The sequence below is a fragment of the Thermobia domestica genome, chromosome 9, assembly GCF_964235325.1.
Source record: "Thermobia domestica chromosome 9, izTheDome1.hap1.1, whole genome shotgun sequence".
Taxonomy (NCBI): domain Eukaryota; kingdom Metazoa; phylum Arthropoda; class Insecta; order Zygentoma; family Lepismatidae; genus Thermobia; species Thermobia domestica.
In genome coordinates this window covers 134794804-134811792 of record NC_137462.1, presented here as the reverse complement: position 1 = coordinate 134811792, position 16989 = coordinate 134794804, and the positions used below count along the sequence as shown (strand labels likewise).

General features: G+C 34.2%; 1 protein-coding gene across 4 annotated transcripts in view; it reads right to left on the bottom strand.

Annotated features, from left to right (window-relative positions):
• The window catches only part of Hus1-like (Hus1-like checkpoint clamp component), a 39396-nt gene extending 22667 nt beyond the window's left edge, over positions 1–16729 (bottom strand). For 2 of the 4 annotated variants that reach the window (XM_081771878.1, XM_081771881.1), the window contains exons 1-3: positions 16476–16729; positions 9735–9800; positions 3490–3696 (exon numbers count right to left, since the gene is read on the bottom strand). In XM_081771878.1, the coding sequence (XP_081628004.1) occupies positions 3490–3696; positions 9735–9786 (259 nt within the window). In that variant the 5' untranslated portion in view covers positions 9787–9800; positions 16476–16729. Of the gene's footprint in view, positions 1–3489; positions 3697–9734; positions 9801–11445; positions 11467–16475 lie in introns of those variants that run through there. The other 2 variants (XM_081771879.1, XM_081771880.1) reach the window with 2 other exon arrangements.
• Positions 16730–16989: the final 260 nt, after the last annotated feature.

The following is a 16989-nucleotide window of genomic DNA, read 5'->3' as shown; positions in this document are numbered from 1 at the left end:
TGCAAACTACTTCTGAGCAAATGTAGTTTCAAATAATAAAATTGTATGCAATTCTTACATTTTATTTTTAAAAATATCTCAAATTTACACTAAAATCCACGGATGTCACAAAATAGAGAATACTTCCATACAGTAAAATTATGAAACAATACGTCACAGCTTCGCCACGGCGCCACGCTTGTTGGGTCATCTTATAAACATCTTATAACAATAAAGTGAAGCTAAAAATTACAATATCTCGCTTATCTACAATATCTGCTATATCTTGGAAATTAAACAAACATGAGGAGGCTGGTCCTCACACAAAATGTAATTTCGAGTGGTCAAAATAATTTTATTTTCGCAAAAATCTAAAGCGAATTAAAATAAAGGGACACATAAAAAGAGTAATGCTTCTTAAATACATCAAACTGGAATATTTGTTACCTAGGTGCTTTATTTTCGTTAGTACTTGGTGTTATCAATTTTATTCGAAATTGATTTTTGTGTGCACCACAGGAAAACACTTGGCGAAAGACAACGCGGTCATAATTCCACAAAATATACTTTTTTTTTCTTTTTTCTTTTTTTTTTTCATCTAAATATAAAGGTGTTCCAGGTGTTCCTGTATTTCGGTATGATGGGTCTACTGTACACTAGACAAATTAATAATTGGTTATTATAAACGTAACACGAAATATTTCAACAATGCAACTTTTTTTTTTTTTTTTTTTTTTTTTTTTTTTTTTTTTTTTTTTTTTTACTTTGGCTGTTGTTCCAACTTATTCTGGAAAAAACGGCAACGTTTGTCGATAGATTGTATTATATGGTGGACGGTAATGTCAATGAAAGGAAAAGTAGAATAATCCCGTGGCCCCACATTCCTGCGTATGTCTGTAATAAAAGTTATTTTTTAAGATGATGGATCGTGAAATATTCTGCTACCTTATTCGATGAATACCCTTTGAACCTGCATTCGAAATTGCATTTAGTACTCCTGCACGCACCTATGAGAAGCCACATGTGATATTAAGTTATAAATCCATGTTTAATTAAATTATTACCACTAAGACTTAAGGCAGTTAATACAGAAATTAAAATGTCAACACTATTGCAACAAGTGTCCTACAGTTAGTGATTTTATTATCTGTGAAAGAATATTCCTGACAATTTGCTATCGCTTTTGTTTACACACACGTCAGCTACACACATTCATTCTGAACGTAAAAGCAGGGGTTTAAAAAAAATTACATGCAACAAATACTACATGTTTACATATGAGGAACCTAATGTTTTGAGTCAACAATGATGGTAGAAAAGAGAAAAGAGCCAATCACGTTTAATGATGCTCGGTTGTGTTACGACTTCAGCGAGGTACTAGTAGAAAGACAATTACTAGCATATCCTCTATAATATCCTAGCTAAAATCTGAGAAAATTACAATTATTCGTTCCAAATCAAACCAAAATGTGCTTGTCATTTGAAGTCTAATGTAATTTACTGTTGCCATGTATCTTTTGCTTGCTGATGCTTTGAATTCTTGGTATTGTACTCAATATCTTCAAATGTACTGTTCCTTATTCTCAATTAAGTCATATGTCCCAATTAGTCTGTAAAGAAAAATGATTCAATTTTTCTTTTTTAATCTGTAAATGCTCACATACGCGAAAAACTGCTAAGTCCTCTTCTTTTATACTCCTAATATGTTCTTTAATTCTTGTATCAGTGTTCCTTTCTGTCTTTTAAGTCTCCTAGAAGCTTATAAAAATATTTGATAGCTTTTAAAAGTTATTATGTTAGTGAAAAGTACATTCAGGATTTTTCCAAGTGACATGTGAATGCAACAGTTATATAATGACAAAAAGAAACACTGAGACAAGAATTGAAAAAAATATTAGGGATGGAAAAGAAGAGAACAGAGCAGTTTCTGATTTATCTAAGCATTTACAAGTTTCAAACGCATACTATTAAGGAAATAAATATCCATAAAACGTCTTCATATGTGGAAAGACAAGTTTATGAATGAACTAAAAAACCTAAACTAAATTTGGATGATTCAGTCATGGTAAGAACCTAATCTAAATTTGGTCAGTCTGATACAGATTATGTGATTACATTGTACAGGGTAGTCCGGAAGTGGGCATTTCCTCCCCTCTCCCCCTTGTCCTTAGTTTCAACAGTATAATGTTAGTTATGGTAGAATGTCTGTACACAGTTACGTTGAAGTCTTAAGAGTCATAAATATCGGGATGATCACCATCCATCATCCATGTCGTAACACAGCTGAATTCTGCGCCAAGTTCTCGTAGATGTTTTGCGGAGATACTCCGGAGTCACGAGAGTGAAGGCGTGTTCCACAGTTGCTCGTAATTCCTGCGTTGTGTGATATTGAGTGTTTCTTACTTGTTTTATGAAACTCCAGACAGCACTGTGCCACTTGTGTTACGCCTTTCGTGAAACCAAACCGCAACAACTAATCTTTGTTCAATGCTATATGGACTTTGATCACACATTGTTGATTACTTCAACTTCACTGCAAATAACTTATCAAGCAGAAAACAAATGAACATGGATAGCAATGTTGCCAGACAATGCCAAGCAATGTTACCAAACAAATGTGGGTAAGACCTAAAACCGTCAGAAAACACGGGGTACACCCACTTCCGGACCACGCTGTACTTTATAAAATAAGAATGTCTCAATGAAAAATAAAATTTAAAAAAAAAAAAAAAAAAAAAGAGAATGTCCAACAACCAAATTTTGGATCATGTTCTAAATACCGAGTTTTCTTTATAGATTAACTGGATTTTTTTAAAATTATTTTAAAGTAAGGAACAGTATCTTTGAAGATATTGGGTACAAAGGTTTCAGTCAGCAAATAAAAGATACATGGCAAAAGTAAATTACATTAAATTTCAAACGACAAACATATTTTACTATTGCAGTATGAACAAATAACTTTAGTTCTCTAAGGTTTAGTGTGAATTTGAGGTATTTTTAAAAATAAGAAGAATAATTAAATATGATGTAAAATTTCACACGTACCTGGTATTTGAAACTTCATTTTCTCAGAACTTAAGAGCAGTTCCACGAATGGAAAATAGGAAGGGAATAAATTGTTTTAAAAAGGTAGCAGAACATGTAACCTATATTAAACCTGTTTCATTATTTTAGTACAAGTTGAAGAAAATAAAATTAAATCATCAACGCAAAATAAAATGATTAAAAAAAAGACATAAGAAAAATCCTTGTAATTAAAATTATATAATACAAATAATACTCATGCATATATATAGTTCAGTTTATTATTATTATTGATTCAGCTGAAATTATTATTTACATATGTATTCTCAAAAACGATCGCTTAAGAACAGATTTACTAAGCTAAAATTGACTGCTTTCTCCATAGAAGTAAGAACATAAAAATAACAGAACTCCTCAATAAAGAACTGATATTTTGCTTGTAACACAGAAAGCAAAGGTAAATCTAATACAGTCAACATTACATACCTGGCACAAATTCTAAAAATATTTCGTTGTGTACCTCCGACACTCCAGCCATGTTATATTCATCGAAGAAATGAGTCTGCTCCAGAACTGACCATACCGATGGAGCAGCATTAACGGCTTTCTCTTCGTGGATAACGAAAAACAGTTTCTCTGGCGTTATACGCAAAATACAGCTTTTGGATAACTTTGCTAATGTACTTATTATATCTGTTAAAAGTAAAAAACATAAATATGAATATTAACTAATATGTACAACATCATATTATATTCAATGGTCGAAGTGAGATGGTATGCGGCGGTATACCATACCGCCTCTGGTTTCTCAGTGATAAAGACACACAATCACTGGATGCTAATATACCTTTAATAAATCCATTCTTATATACAATAATTGACGAATAGCTTCGCATATAAAAATATTTTATTACTTATGTAGAAATAATTTCTAACTTGCAACACCGACATTTCTGTTATCTTTTACCTACCTTTTGTTTTAAAAATGAGGTGTCTACAAAGAAGTTCACCTAGTTTATATTTTGTTGTGCCATATTCAATTGTTCCTTTCTTATGTATGTGTCTTCTTGCCTTAATGCATACAAAAGCCGTCTTTTGAGCATGGACAGACTTAAAATACTCTCAATATTTAAGTCTGAATACCTTTTAAGTCTATTCAGACTTAAAATGCGCTGATTAAATTCCTAGATCAGCATCCTTTCATTCCAACGGCCTACAACGGGGATCAAACCCAATTGCTAATGGATTTACAAAATTATCTCCATTAAAAATAGATTTCAATTACCTTAGGAACAGCTTTAACATCACGCGTCCTAGCCTCCTATGTAGGAACTCACTCGTTTTTTATTTCTAAAGCTTAAAAAGATTCAGTTAAATTCTGACTCAAAGGTTGAAGTTCTGTTCTAAAGAAGCTGCACATAATTTCTAGTGACCTATCTTGGGAAAATTCCTTACTTAAACTAGACTTCCCTCCACTCCGGCAAACTATGGACTGTCTCCAGACTTACATATCCAAAATACAGCCCATTGGAAAGTAAAGGAGAAACTCAGAATCCAGAATGTCACTCGTGTCTGGGTCTGAAGTTGGCCTGTTCCCTAACAGCGGACATAACCAAATTACTTATCAAACTTTCCTTTAACAAACGACGGATAAACCTGCGGCCTCTCTTTCATTCCCATAGTTGTGGCTGAAAAAACGTTTTAAAAAATTCTTCTACTGGGCAACGACACGAAAAAGATGCAAAGAAGCTTTTACCAAGCTAAAAAGAAGAAAGAGAACAAGGAACAGTGATAAAAAGAATTCCATTCGCAGCCTCTCGTCAGGGGTTAAAAATACTCTTAAGAAATAACAATGAATAAACTGCAATCTAAGCTAAAATGTAAATATAAAAAATTGAAGGAAATTATATAATGACAAAGCTCCCTAATTTAAATACACAAACACCGTACACAATACACATGTCCAAATAAATTCACTTAATACTAGCAGCATATACAAATATTATACACAATCTTAATTTTAGTACCAGGCCTGGCAAATTTAAAATTTTAATATTAAAACTGAAACAAACCAAACAAACTCATATAGATAGAAATAATTAATAGTTATCCATTTTTATGTAAATTAGCAAGAGGTCGGAGATGCCTTGCAAATAGCGCCCTTCATTTTGCAGAAAGTCTGTATTATTCGAGGCCCGACTATCCGAGGTTAGTCAGGTCAACATCAGCTTGGATAATTATGGCTCAACTGTAAATTTGAAGAAAACATAAGTGCAACCAAACTATTAATATCGCCATTCATTTGAAAGAAAAAAAAAAGATTGCTTCCTCGTATAAGTCAATGGACTGAAAAACCGAGGTGGTGCAGGTATTCAATAGCCAAACCTTGATTGATGGATTATTGTTTAGCCTTCTTTTCCGCAGCGAGGCTATATCAGATGTGAAACTACAGATTAACGTGGGATCCGACCCACATGATCTCGCCCATGGAATCAAACTCGTGTCTGTCGTGTGAAAGGTGCCTACGCCAACCATATAGCCACTAGGGAACTCAACAGGTACGTTCTTTATATATATCTTAAGCGCTTTTATAACTTATAATGCTTTTTTTTCTTACATTCGTTGTACAATGTCCCTGACAAGGCTGAAAAAAAATTGAAAGAAAAGTAGAATACATGTAGTGAAATATGTGTATGTTAGCCATCACCAGTTGCATTGAAAAGTGGTCAATTTACATATAATAAGTGTATTTTTAAGCAATAACTATTATACGTAGGTTACAACATAAGTATTTCTAATTCAATAAAACGTGGTGCCGCGTGGTGTAGTAGCTAACGCTCTTGTCTTTTGTTGGAGGCCCAGGGTTCGATTCCCAGAGGGGATACGGTCTTGAAAACTGTAACAGACTTTTTAGGCTTCCCTGCAAATGCCGGGATGATAACTATCATTTAAAAAAAAAGTCTCAGACCACTTCCTTCCTTCCCCATTCCTTTCCTCCATGTCCACTTTGGGTTGTGTGACTGCTGAGAAGTATCATCCTTCATACCTGACGGGCTCAGAAAGACTATAGATGCCAAATGCTCAGAAGTATACTTCCTAATCCTAATCCAAACCAATAACTACTTATTACCTGCATATCAGTTTGTATCTTATAAATAATATTGTCAATGTTATCTTTTGGTGTACCGTAACTCATGTATGTTTCATTGGTTTGTATTTTTTCGAAGACAGACATGGTTCTGCCATTACCGTTAATAGTGAAAGCTATAACCACGTGTTCAATACATTTCTCGTTCCTGAGTTGGAACATCGTAGTCTATCAGAAATGTGAATGCACTACCTGTCACACAGCACGACAGCCTATGCCAACTCTCCGCAAACACTTCCCAGGGCACCTCATTACACGATTTGGTGACATCAGTTGGCCTGCAAAATCACCAGATCTAACAGCGGCACACTATTTCCATTCGTGTTACCTGATGCAGAGAGTATACGCCAACAAACCAAGAATAATTGATGCACTAAAGGAAGAAATCAGAAGGGAAATTGCAACCATTTCAGTCCATACGTTCCACTGCACCTTTCTGCAGCTTAAAAGACAAGAGCCCCAAGAATGTGATTTTCAAAACTGAATGTAGTGTGTAAAATTCCTGTGTGTCACGTACATATTCACTACAGTTTGCATTAAAACTTATTACTGTAACTCCAGATATTGGTATTTAAAATGTATCCGATCATTATGGGAGACCCTGTATAATTTTTACACTGATTAAGAAACTGAAAAAGAAATCATCAACAAAAATTGTTCTTCATCAAATAGAACAGACATTTATTATTATTATTATTATTATTATTGAAGTATATGTATTTGGAAGTATATGAAAAACAAAATTAATGCTAAAGAGGATCATAAGGTAGTATTGGTTAACGAGGAATTAGTTTCTGATTTTCGATTGCTATCTGAGGCTATGGCCAAACAATTTGAAGCTGTTTATCATAAAGATCATGTTAATGTAAACAATAGTAATGATATTTCTATGGCCAATCAATTTTGTAGTGATCAAATAACTTTTAACACTAAACAGGCACTTGATGTTATTAAAACTTCAAACGTTAAAGCCTCTGTAGGTACTGATATAATTCCGATTTCTACTCGTATATTCACAGGTATATCTGAAATAATTGCTCCAATCTTGACATCGTTGTTTAATTAAAGATTAGCATCTCATCTCTATCCAAATGTATGGAAAATTGTTGATGTAACTCCAGTTCCTAAAACACATGGTAGGACTTAACTGACTATAGACCTATTTTTATTCTTGATGTAACACCCAAAATGTTGATCAACTTGTTTGTACCTACCTTTATAGTTCCGTTCAATATTGCATTGTTCCTAAACAATATGGATTTATGAAAGGCAAATCTACTGAATTAAACCTGAATAAGTTTTTGACATTGGCTTCTCCCGTTGTTTACAATCATGTTCAAGTCGATACAGTCTATTTTTATTTTGCTAAAGCCTTCGATATCTCATTATATTCTTCTTAAGAAACTTAACTTCTTTGAAATTTCTAAATCTTCGATACTTTGGTTTGCTTCCAACTTGCTTGGTCGTAGATTGGTGGTCAGATATATATATATATATATATGGATTGCAAATCATCTGTGTACAGTATATTTCCCGGTGTTCCTCAACGATCCAATTTGGGTCCTCTTTTGTTTATAATATTACTAAATGATATTGGCAAATCTTTGAAGCGTCCCTTTCTATTGTATGTGGACGATTTCAAGATCTTTTCTAAAACAGTAAGTCGTCAGGATCACTTCAAATTACAACCTGATATTAATTTGGTTTATGAATGGTCCACTCTGAATGTACTGCCTTTGCACATGAATAAAACTAAAATTATATAGTTTTCTAGGAAAACAAATTTATTTATTTTTCATATATAATGAATCATCATACAATACAAGTTCTTTCTACTATTAAAGACTTAGGTGTTATGATGGATAATAAGCTATTATTTGATCAACATATTTTCTACTATGGTATCTAAAGCCAGAAGGAATCTTGGGCTTATTAAATGGGTTGATAAAGTCTTTAAAGATTTTGTAACCTGTAAAACTAAAATTAAAATTATATCATTTTCTATCGTTTTGTAACGTTTTTTGTATACTACACCTATGTTCGCTCATCTGGAATATGCAACTTTAATATGAAACCGAAATCTTCCTGGTATTGCTCAAGTTCTTGAGTCAATTCAAATTTCTTTCTTGGCCTGGCTTAGATTTAAATTTAAACCGAATGAGATGACTATTGAGGAGATTCTCGCTTGATTAGCTCTCTCTTGATGTTAGGAGAAACTTGAGGCAAATCAGGTTTATTCATAACGCAATACATGCCAGGGTGAACCTAATTGAACATCTGAGTTCCTTCTCACAATCCTACAGACTATCGATCTATTTTATGTAATCACAAATTAATTGGTACTCCACTATTTAATAAAGGTAGAGAATATTTAAAAAAAATCTCTAAGAATCGATCTATTTAATGAAAATTTTGCTTTACTTAAAAAGCAATATTTAGAATGTATTGTCAAGTAAATATAAAATTTCGTCGTTGTCCTGCCTTATATATTCTCTATGAAATTCTAATTGTCTTTCGTTTGATGTATGTTTACTTTTATCTAATCATGTTCTTTCGTTATATATATTTTTACGAAATCTTTGTTTAATTATATAAGTGTTTACTATATTTTACTCCTGTTGTATACTACTTCGCAGTTTTCAATTTATGTAATAGACATGTGAATGGAGGTAATATTGAAATTTTACTTTGAAATCAAAGCTTTCATATATGCAAAGTTTATGTATGATATATAATATTGTATTTGTTTGAATTATTCTGATGTACTATTTTTTTTAATTTGTTCATTTTGTATTAACCATGACGTAATCCTCCACTGTACATTGTTTGTATATTCGTGACCAATTATAGCTTGGGCTATAATAAATTCAAATTATTATTATTATTACTATTATTATTATTATTATATACAGAACTTAATATTTCTCCCAGCAAGAAACATTCAGTACTTTTAGTTCATGCAGAGTAGAGCAAACAGAAGTTGACCCGTAAAACAGACGTTCATAATCCTACAATACCACATTACCTGTAATATTTCCTCTCTACTGTGTGCGCAAGGAAAGATGCTCTCTCATAGTTGGGTAGAACACGTGTAGTATTGGAGACGCTGTTGCAAGAGGCTCCGCAACAGAGACAGCAGCTCTGGCGACAAACTTAAGTCGCCTCAACTACCGACAACAGCGCGGTCAGTGACCTTCGTTGCCTAGCAACAGCGTGAAAGAATACTGCTGTGATTGGAGAACAATCCTACAATCCTCCCTCTCGTTTTGTTTACAATATGTGCAGCTATCTGTTAGAGAGCACCTTTCAGTAACTAGATAATAATACACGTACAAATTGAAACTAAGGATTTTTTCTACCATCAAAACTATTAACATGGGAAACTATTAAACTTTTAACAACTACGTACTTAGGGATGAGAGCTCTGTCCATAGTTTTCATGTAGAATCTTGGAATTCCTAGAAGCATAATCACTTCCCAAACACTATTAGTAAAGAAAATTTTTTTCTTTAGAAAAAAAAACGGCACTGACAATTGTGAGTATGTTGTCAAGAATGATTTATGAGAAACTAAAAATACTTACTTAAAAATTGCCTCATGCATATGATCTCTGTCATTTTTCCTCTGAACTTCATATTTATGTAGAAAACTAAAACGAAAAAAAAAAAAAAAAGATATTTTTATTGATTGCCATTTTCAACGAGTAAAGTGCATCAACATATAAAGTAAAAGAAAAGAAGATGAGTTACGAAGTTCATCATTCAGTGAATATTGAAAAGGTTTCTTCATTTTTTCTATATTCATAATGTATCAAAATCCTCGCTTTTATGTTTATGAAATTTTAATTTCCCATCATTTACGTCGTATCAGTTCGATCTCTTAAGTAAAAGCCAGACGACATCATAGAGATACCCATAGGACCTAACATGGCAACGAAATTAATCATGATTTTCCCAGCTTCTTGCTAAGATGCTCATGATCTGTGCGTTATCTGCGGGTTAAATTGCATTTGGCGCATCTTCTAGTCAGTGGCAGAATATCTTTATAAATGACATGACTGTGGCAATAGTACATGCTGAACTACAGCATGAAGAAGATGATAAGGTTATAACGGTGCACAACATAGATTGCGATATGTAGCTGATGTTGTGCATTACCCCATTCAAGGCCTCCTTGGTGGTTTATTGGCTAGTACGTATTGCACGTAGCCTTGGGTTCCAATCCCATTACGAGAAGATCCTTGAATTTATTACAGTGTTCCTGGTTCGACCCTAAACAGTAGGAACACGCCTAATATAGCCTTGATGTTCAAAAGAGATGGTAAATTTCAACAAACAAACAAATAAATATCCCATTAAACATTTTTGCGTGCAGAAGTTGGTGGAACAAATGGAGGATATGATGGTTTAAGCTTATCCCTATTTCCCAGAATTTACACTTCTCTGACTTACATCATTTTCTTTTGGTCTCTTTAAAAATGTAGAAGTGGTATAATAATGTATGTAAAATTAAATATTTACATTGAATGAAACTCTTAATAGTTAACTCGTGTGCCTTTAGACCAAATAAATTATGTCAAAAATGATTGTATAACATGCAAGCAGATATAATGAAAGAAGTCTGATTTCTCCTATTTTCGGTTTCAAGCACCTCAGAACTAACAGAACATACTTTTGACTTCGTCATTCTGAATCAATTACGATTTCATGAACCTTATCTATCGTCTAAAATGCACACTGTGTCCGACTTTTATTCATAACAGAAACTCAAACTCTTCTTCCTTAACGCATTAATAACAGTTATTCCAGTAAAAATCAAATCCCCTTTTTTCCCAACCTCAGAGATAAAGGGGAAATAAGAGTATTGTGAGGTTTTAGATTCACTCTATAAAGTGTACATTATGCCCTCTGTAAACTGTTAACAATAAATATTCAACAATATGTTTAATATCCTAGTAGGAAATTCACTGTTCTTCTAAATATCCTACGACTTGACAGTTCTGTGTACTTTCAAATATCCTACGTCTTGACAGAAAAATAACGACTTCGGCAAATGAACCCTCTTATTTCAGATCCTGATTCCTGAAAAACATTAGCACTTTAAAGCTTTCAGCTCTTCGCTGGTGCCTTGTTCACGGAGAAAACCGGGGTGAAGGAAATACAAATTAAAGAAATAAAAACATTACGAAAATACAGGACTGCGGCCGTTGCTTCTTATTTCCTTGATGCTTTTATTTCTCTTACTCGCATTTCCAAAAGCAGGAAATCTGCGAACGGTTTTGAGACATTTCTTACCTCTTCCTCAGCGCATCTAAAAGAAACATGTTACTGCTTGTCCGTCCTGTAGAATAAAAATCACGGGATAAGTTTATAGTTCGACAGCAAGCTTTTCTTCTGTTCATATTTTATGAGCAATGAAAGATCTGTACTTGTACGTTAAGATCAAAAATAAGGATTACTTAATTGACGATCTTGAACTTCATTGACTGATAAAGAGTATGAAATACATATTACAAGATAAAAAGAGTACTCATCTAATTGTATTTCTAGGAAGTGAAAAACTTCCCGATATTTCGAATACATGAGCGAGTATCCTTTTTCGAGAAATTATAGAGGCTTAATACATGTTACCTGTACGCAAACAGTTCTTTACATACTATTAACTTCAGTATCAGTACACATTTTAGATTTCTATACGAAATAACTTTAAAAAAAAATGACGTCGTTTTAGGAAACTAACTTTTATGTGGGGCTTAACGAAACTATTCCTACTCCGTTAAAATTATGCAACGTGCAAAGCGATTTACACAACTGTTACCTTCTTGTTACTATTTTTCAATGGTATACGAGTATTAATATCTCTTTGGCAATATTCTTGAAGTAGAATTCAACTTTCTTCCCCTACTTCAAGAATAGTATCACGGATATATTAATAGACATAAATCTAATAATAATAATAATAATAATAATAATAATAATAATAATAATAATAATAAAATGTGTTGTGTGAGTGCACTTTACACATAGCATGATTTTAACGAAGAATGAATAGGTAGGGCTCTAAATAAAAGTTATTTTTTTAAAAGACTCGTTATCCCGTATAGAAATTTAAAATGTTTAAAATACAATATTGTAAATTTTAATATAAAAATTTAAAAGATTCTAAGATCCTTGATAAATATTCGTTTAAGTGTCTGAAATATTGTAATGTTCTTCAGCTTCTAGGAATACGATTAGGTGAATACTCGTGATTAATAGTGCGAAAAAAAGTGAAAAGATTGTCGTGGATAAAAAACGGAACAAAATGTAAATCGGCGAAACATCACGAAAAGAATCTTCAAACCGGGACTGTCACGGTCTAAACGGGACGTATGGTATAAATTATACTTCACTGATATATTTCCTACTCGATAGTAAGCGAAATGAAGGGTATCGTACGCTCCTATTAAATACAGGGTTTTCATAAAGTCTGGACGGATTTAATTTGCTTATAATTTTCATAAAAATGCTCATAATGAAATCAAATAAAGTGCAAACGGTAGCGGAAGGATTAAATTTTTAGTTGGCAACACTGTTAGATAAGCGGCAACTCTGAGAGAGATAGCCCTAAAGTGAACGTTTGGTGCGCTGTGTCCTATGATCATCTGACTGGACCGTTCTTTTTTGAAGAGGAGACCGTGAATGGAGATTCGTACCTGGGTGTGTTGCAGAAATACCTCATTCCGGAACTGGAGGCACATGGAATCCAGAACGACATCGTGTTCCAACAGGACGGGGCACCCCCTCACTATGCAATCAAGGTGAGACAGTTCCTTGACGAGAAATTCCCTAACCGATGGATTGGGAATGGCGCCCAGTTGGAGGTGTGGCGGTGAATGAACTGAGCTGGTGCAGATTACAGGTAAAAATTTAATCCTTCCGCTACCGTTTGCACTTTATTTGATTTCAATATGAGCATTTTTATGTAAATTATAAGCGAATTAAATCCGTCCATACTTTATGAATACCCTGTATTATTCTTCTTCACTGTACAGTTATATCAAGTCGCATTTGAAAAAGTTATGTTATGTACTACACTGTTTCTCCATTGCGGAATGGCAGTCGTACGCCTTGGAGGTCGGTATACCTCTAATCCCACTCTAAGGTCCTCGGTCTTAGGGCGTTTGTTCTATCAACAGGTTGTTACCTTCAAACTAAAGCTATCCAGCTTTAATCGATGTCTCAACAAGGTTTCAATATGTCCATTTGGCAAAAGACCGAAGCCTTTATCACGGTTATGCACACTGATGGAGGTGACTCCCTTTGCAAGTAAGAGTCTTCCAGGAGCTCCTTCGTGGCTAAACAGTTAATATACGTGCATTTAACGTGGGAGACCCAGGTTCGATTCCCGGTGCGAGCTCAGGTCCTTCGGATCCCACGTTAAACTGTAGGTCCACGTCTTATATAGCCTCGCTGATGAAAGGAACGCTACACTGAAAATGAAATGAAATCAAAAAGTCTTCCAGCATCTTCAGTGTTAATACCCGAGCGTTAAGGCAAGCTCACCCAAAGGCACCTCAGGTACCTTATTCCATGGTATGACCACAGCCCGGTAGAGTCCAACTCCTTTCTAGGATACCTCTGAAATTGCAGAGAGGTCTTCCAACCCGCGCCTGCCTACCTATAGCGTTCAACGCAGTGTGCTGAGATACTATATACACTCCTGGACTCACTGACACGTATTAGTTGTCAAATTGGGAGGCAGGCCGCAATCTGTTCTCTCTGGTAGGGGTAGTGGTACTGGTGCAGAACAGTCCGTCATAAAAATTTTTATAGTTACAGCGAGTGACTGTATATGAAAGAGAATTGCCTAGAATATTTATTTCCACCGTCGGAACACTTCTGCACAATGTAAAAAATTAGTATTTTATGTTGACAAGTGTAATTTTATTTGTGACAAACAATTACAAGAGCTATACTAGGGTTAAAACAAGTGAGTGGATATCAAATATAAGTGAGTAACATACTAATTTTCACCGGCAGGGTATATCCGCACGCGCATTACTCGAGCAGACGGTTCTACCAAATTTTGACACATTTCTTACATTTTTTGTGTTAAGTTTAAAGTTGCCCCTCGGATTTTATAGAAATTAGGAAAATTTACAGGAGAAATGGGGTAAGAAATAATGTTTTGGAGTTCTTATGTGATGTTAAGGTGTGTAAGTTTGGCAGTAAAGTTATGTTTAATACAAGAAAAGGTATGTAGAAGTAGGCACTATTTGCAAGACGCGAAAGGTTTCGGTAATTCAGCAGCATAGTAGTTGTATAGGAAGGCGAATCGATGCGTTGAATGTGATATTTAAGATGATCTATATTCTACATAAAGTTTTACAAAATTTTATAAGAATAATGAAGAGAATCCATTAATTTTTTATGAGACCCACGAATTACTGAATTTAAGTGATAATTGAAGCTTCTATGAGAACCGGTTCCAGTCATTATTCTAATCAAACTAAAAATCCTACTAGGTAACCTAAACTACCCTAACGTAATAATGTTTAATGTTTTAATTGCTTTATTGTAGGTTTGAAACTGGAAGGACAGCTCTAAACTTAAGCCCATTTTCAGGTTAGGTTACAGCTTTGTATTTCTTTTTAGTAGAACATGCACTAAATGAGTAGCTCCATTACTACTTACAGATTGACTTCAGGAGGGCTCAGTATAAATACAGTGTGGACGTATGGCATAAAAACTACAGTACATAAAACACAAACCAGCTTGTGCTAGATGGCCCCTAAAAAGCACAAATCCTATCTAACCAAGTCACAGCAGGAGCGTCAGCGACGGGCAGTATACGCATAAACGAGGATAATGGAACAGCATACTTACACATACAATACTTTCACTATCACTCAAAATTCATTTGAATATGCTATGTACTGACAGTAATACTTATATTCACTCTCATTTCTTCACGAAAAATATTTCGCATCGTATTTTACCCATACATTTCCTATTTGGTAGAATCGTTTGCTCGAGTGAACCCTCTGCATGATGTAAGAAATCTGTATTTTCAGTTTAGCGTCCCTTTCAGCAGCGACGCTATGAGACATGGACCAACATGGGATCCCACCTGGAATGAACCAGAGTCTCACGCCAAGAACGCATACACTAACCGCTTAGCTACAAGAAAGCTCACCTCTATTTTGTTTACAAATAAAGTTACTAGTGAAAAATCATTACAAGTCCTTTAACCTATGTGATTTTCGTGTATAAATGTATTTTTGGACATTTATTCCAAAGTTGGGCGTCCGCTTTCGCCACGTTTTTTTTGGCTGTTATCTCCTTTTCACACTTTCTGCAATTTGTTATTAGGTTCATTAATCCATGCTCTTCACAAACTTTTAAAAGATTTTGCTCGTTATCAACGTATTGCTTCACAAATGTTAAAACTGTTAGTTCATTGCCCTTGTACATTCGCCATGTTGATAACATAAATGCTCGTTTCTTCCCCACAATGCAACTGTTTGGTTACCTTGCGCCAAGTAGTTCCCTCCGCTCACCGTATAGTCCCATGTTTATAGCCGCATATATATAACAAAAAAACAGATTTTTCGAGACTCTCATATATTATTACGCACACAAACGATCAAATTATCCATATCTTTCCTGTAAATTTTAAAAATTTTGCTGGAAACGGACGCCCAACTTTGGAATTTAACCCTATTTTTGCATGATCCTTGTTTATACGCATACCCTCCGTCGCCGACGTGCCTGGTCTCTACAGACGCTCTCCCTGCTGCGATCTCACCCTGACTTGTTAGATTAGCTTTTAGTGGTTACTTAGCAGAAATTGGTTTCCGTTTCTCCCACGGTCGTTGTTATACTGTACGGCAGAACATGTACTTAAACCTATGAGGGGAAGCCCATCAGCTTGTACGCATATTATCCATGTGTACGCAATTTTTGCGCATAAGTCACGGTAATAAGTCTAGAACGTCTTAGGGAGGTATATAATGCAGAAAAAAAAAGTGAAAGAAAAATGCTTATTTTAATTTGATTAACTATTCTGTACCTGCACTGTCCGGTTATATCGAGACAATTCAAAGTATAATTAAGAGAATGTAAAGCATTGTTTAAATGTTATATTATACAAATTTGGTCTAGAATATAACAGGGCGAGGTGTAATCTTCATTACTGTACATAACCAATTACATATAAAGATATTTAATAACATTTATCAATAACCCTTTGTACTCAAGCTCCTAGGGAGTATTTGCTACTATATATTACTGATGTAATGCATTACACTATTCGCTGACTTTTACCGCTAATTACTTCTTACCTTGCCTGAAAGCCCTTAGTTGTAGACTTTCTAACTAAAATCCTTTTAATTTAAAAAAGTTAAATCTTTTTTTGGCGCCAGTACTGTTTTTAAATATGTACTTGTACTCACACAGTGCATTTAGTTATGTGTTTGTTTCAATAAATTGACATCCGAACGAGACAAATGAATCTCGGAAATAAATTCTGCGTAAATAACCACATAATGTTCAAGACGACACAAAGATGTGCTACATGTCGTAAAGGTTTTCGTAAAAGTCCGAAATTCGTTTTAGTTTGCGATAGTAGGCATCACTGTTGTAATAGTTTTTTTTCAAGTTTTGCGTTGCGTTACGATACCGGTAAGCAATTTTTGAGAAGAGTGTTATGAAAAAAGGCCCCAAGAATATTGACAACAAATATTATACCAAGGAAAATTGAAAACTTTTATAGAATTGTCTGAAAATTCAGTTTTCATAAAGCATAGTTTGAAACATTTAGCAAGAGACAGTAGTATTAATGTTGGCTCAATTTAT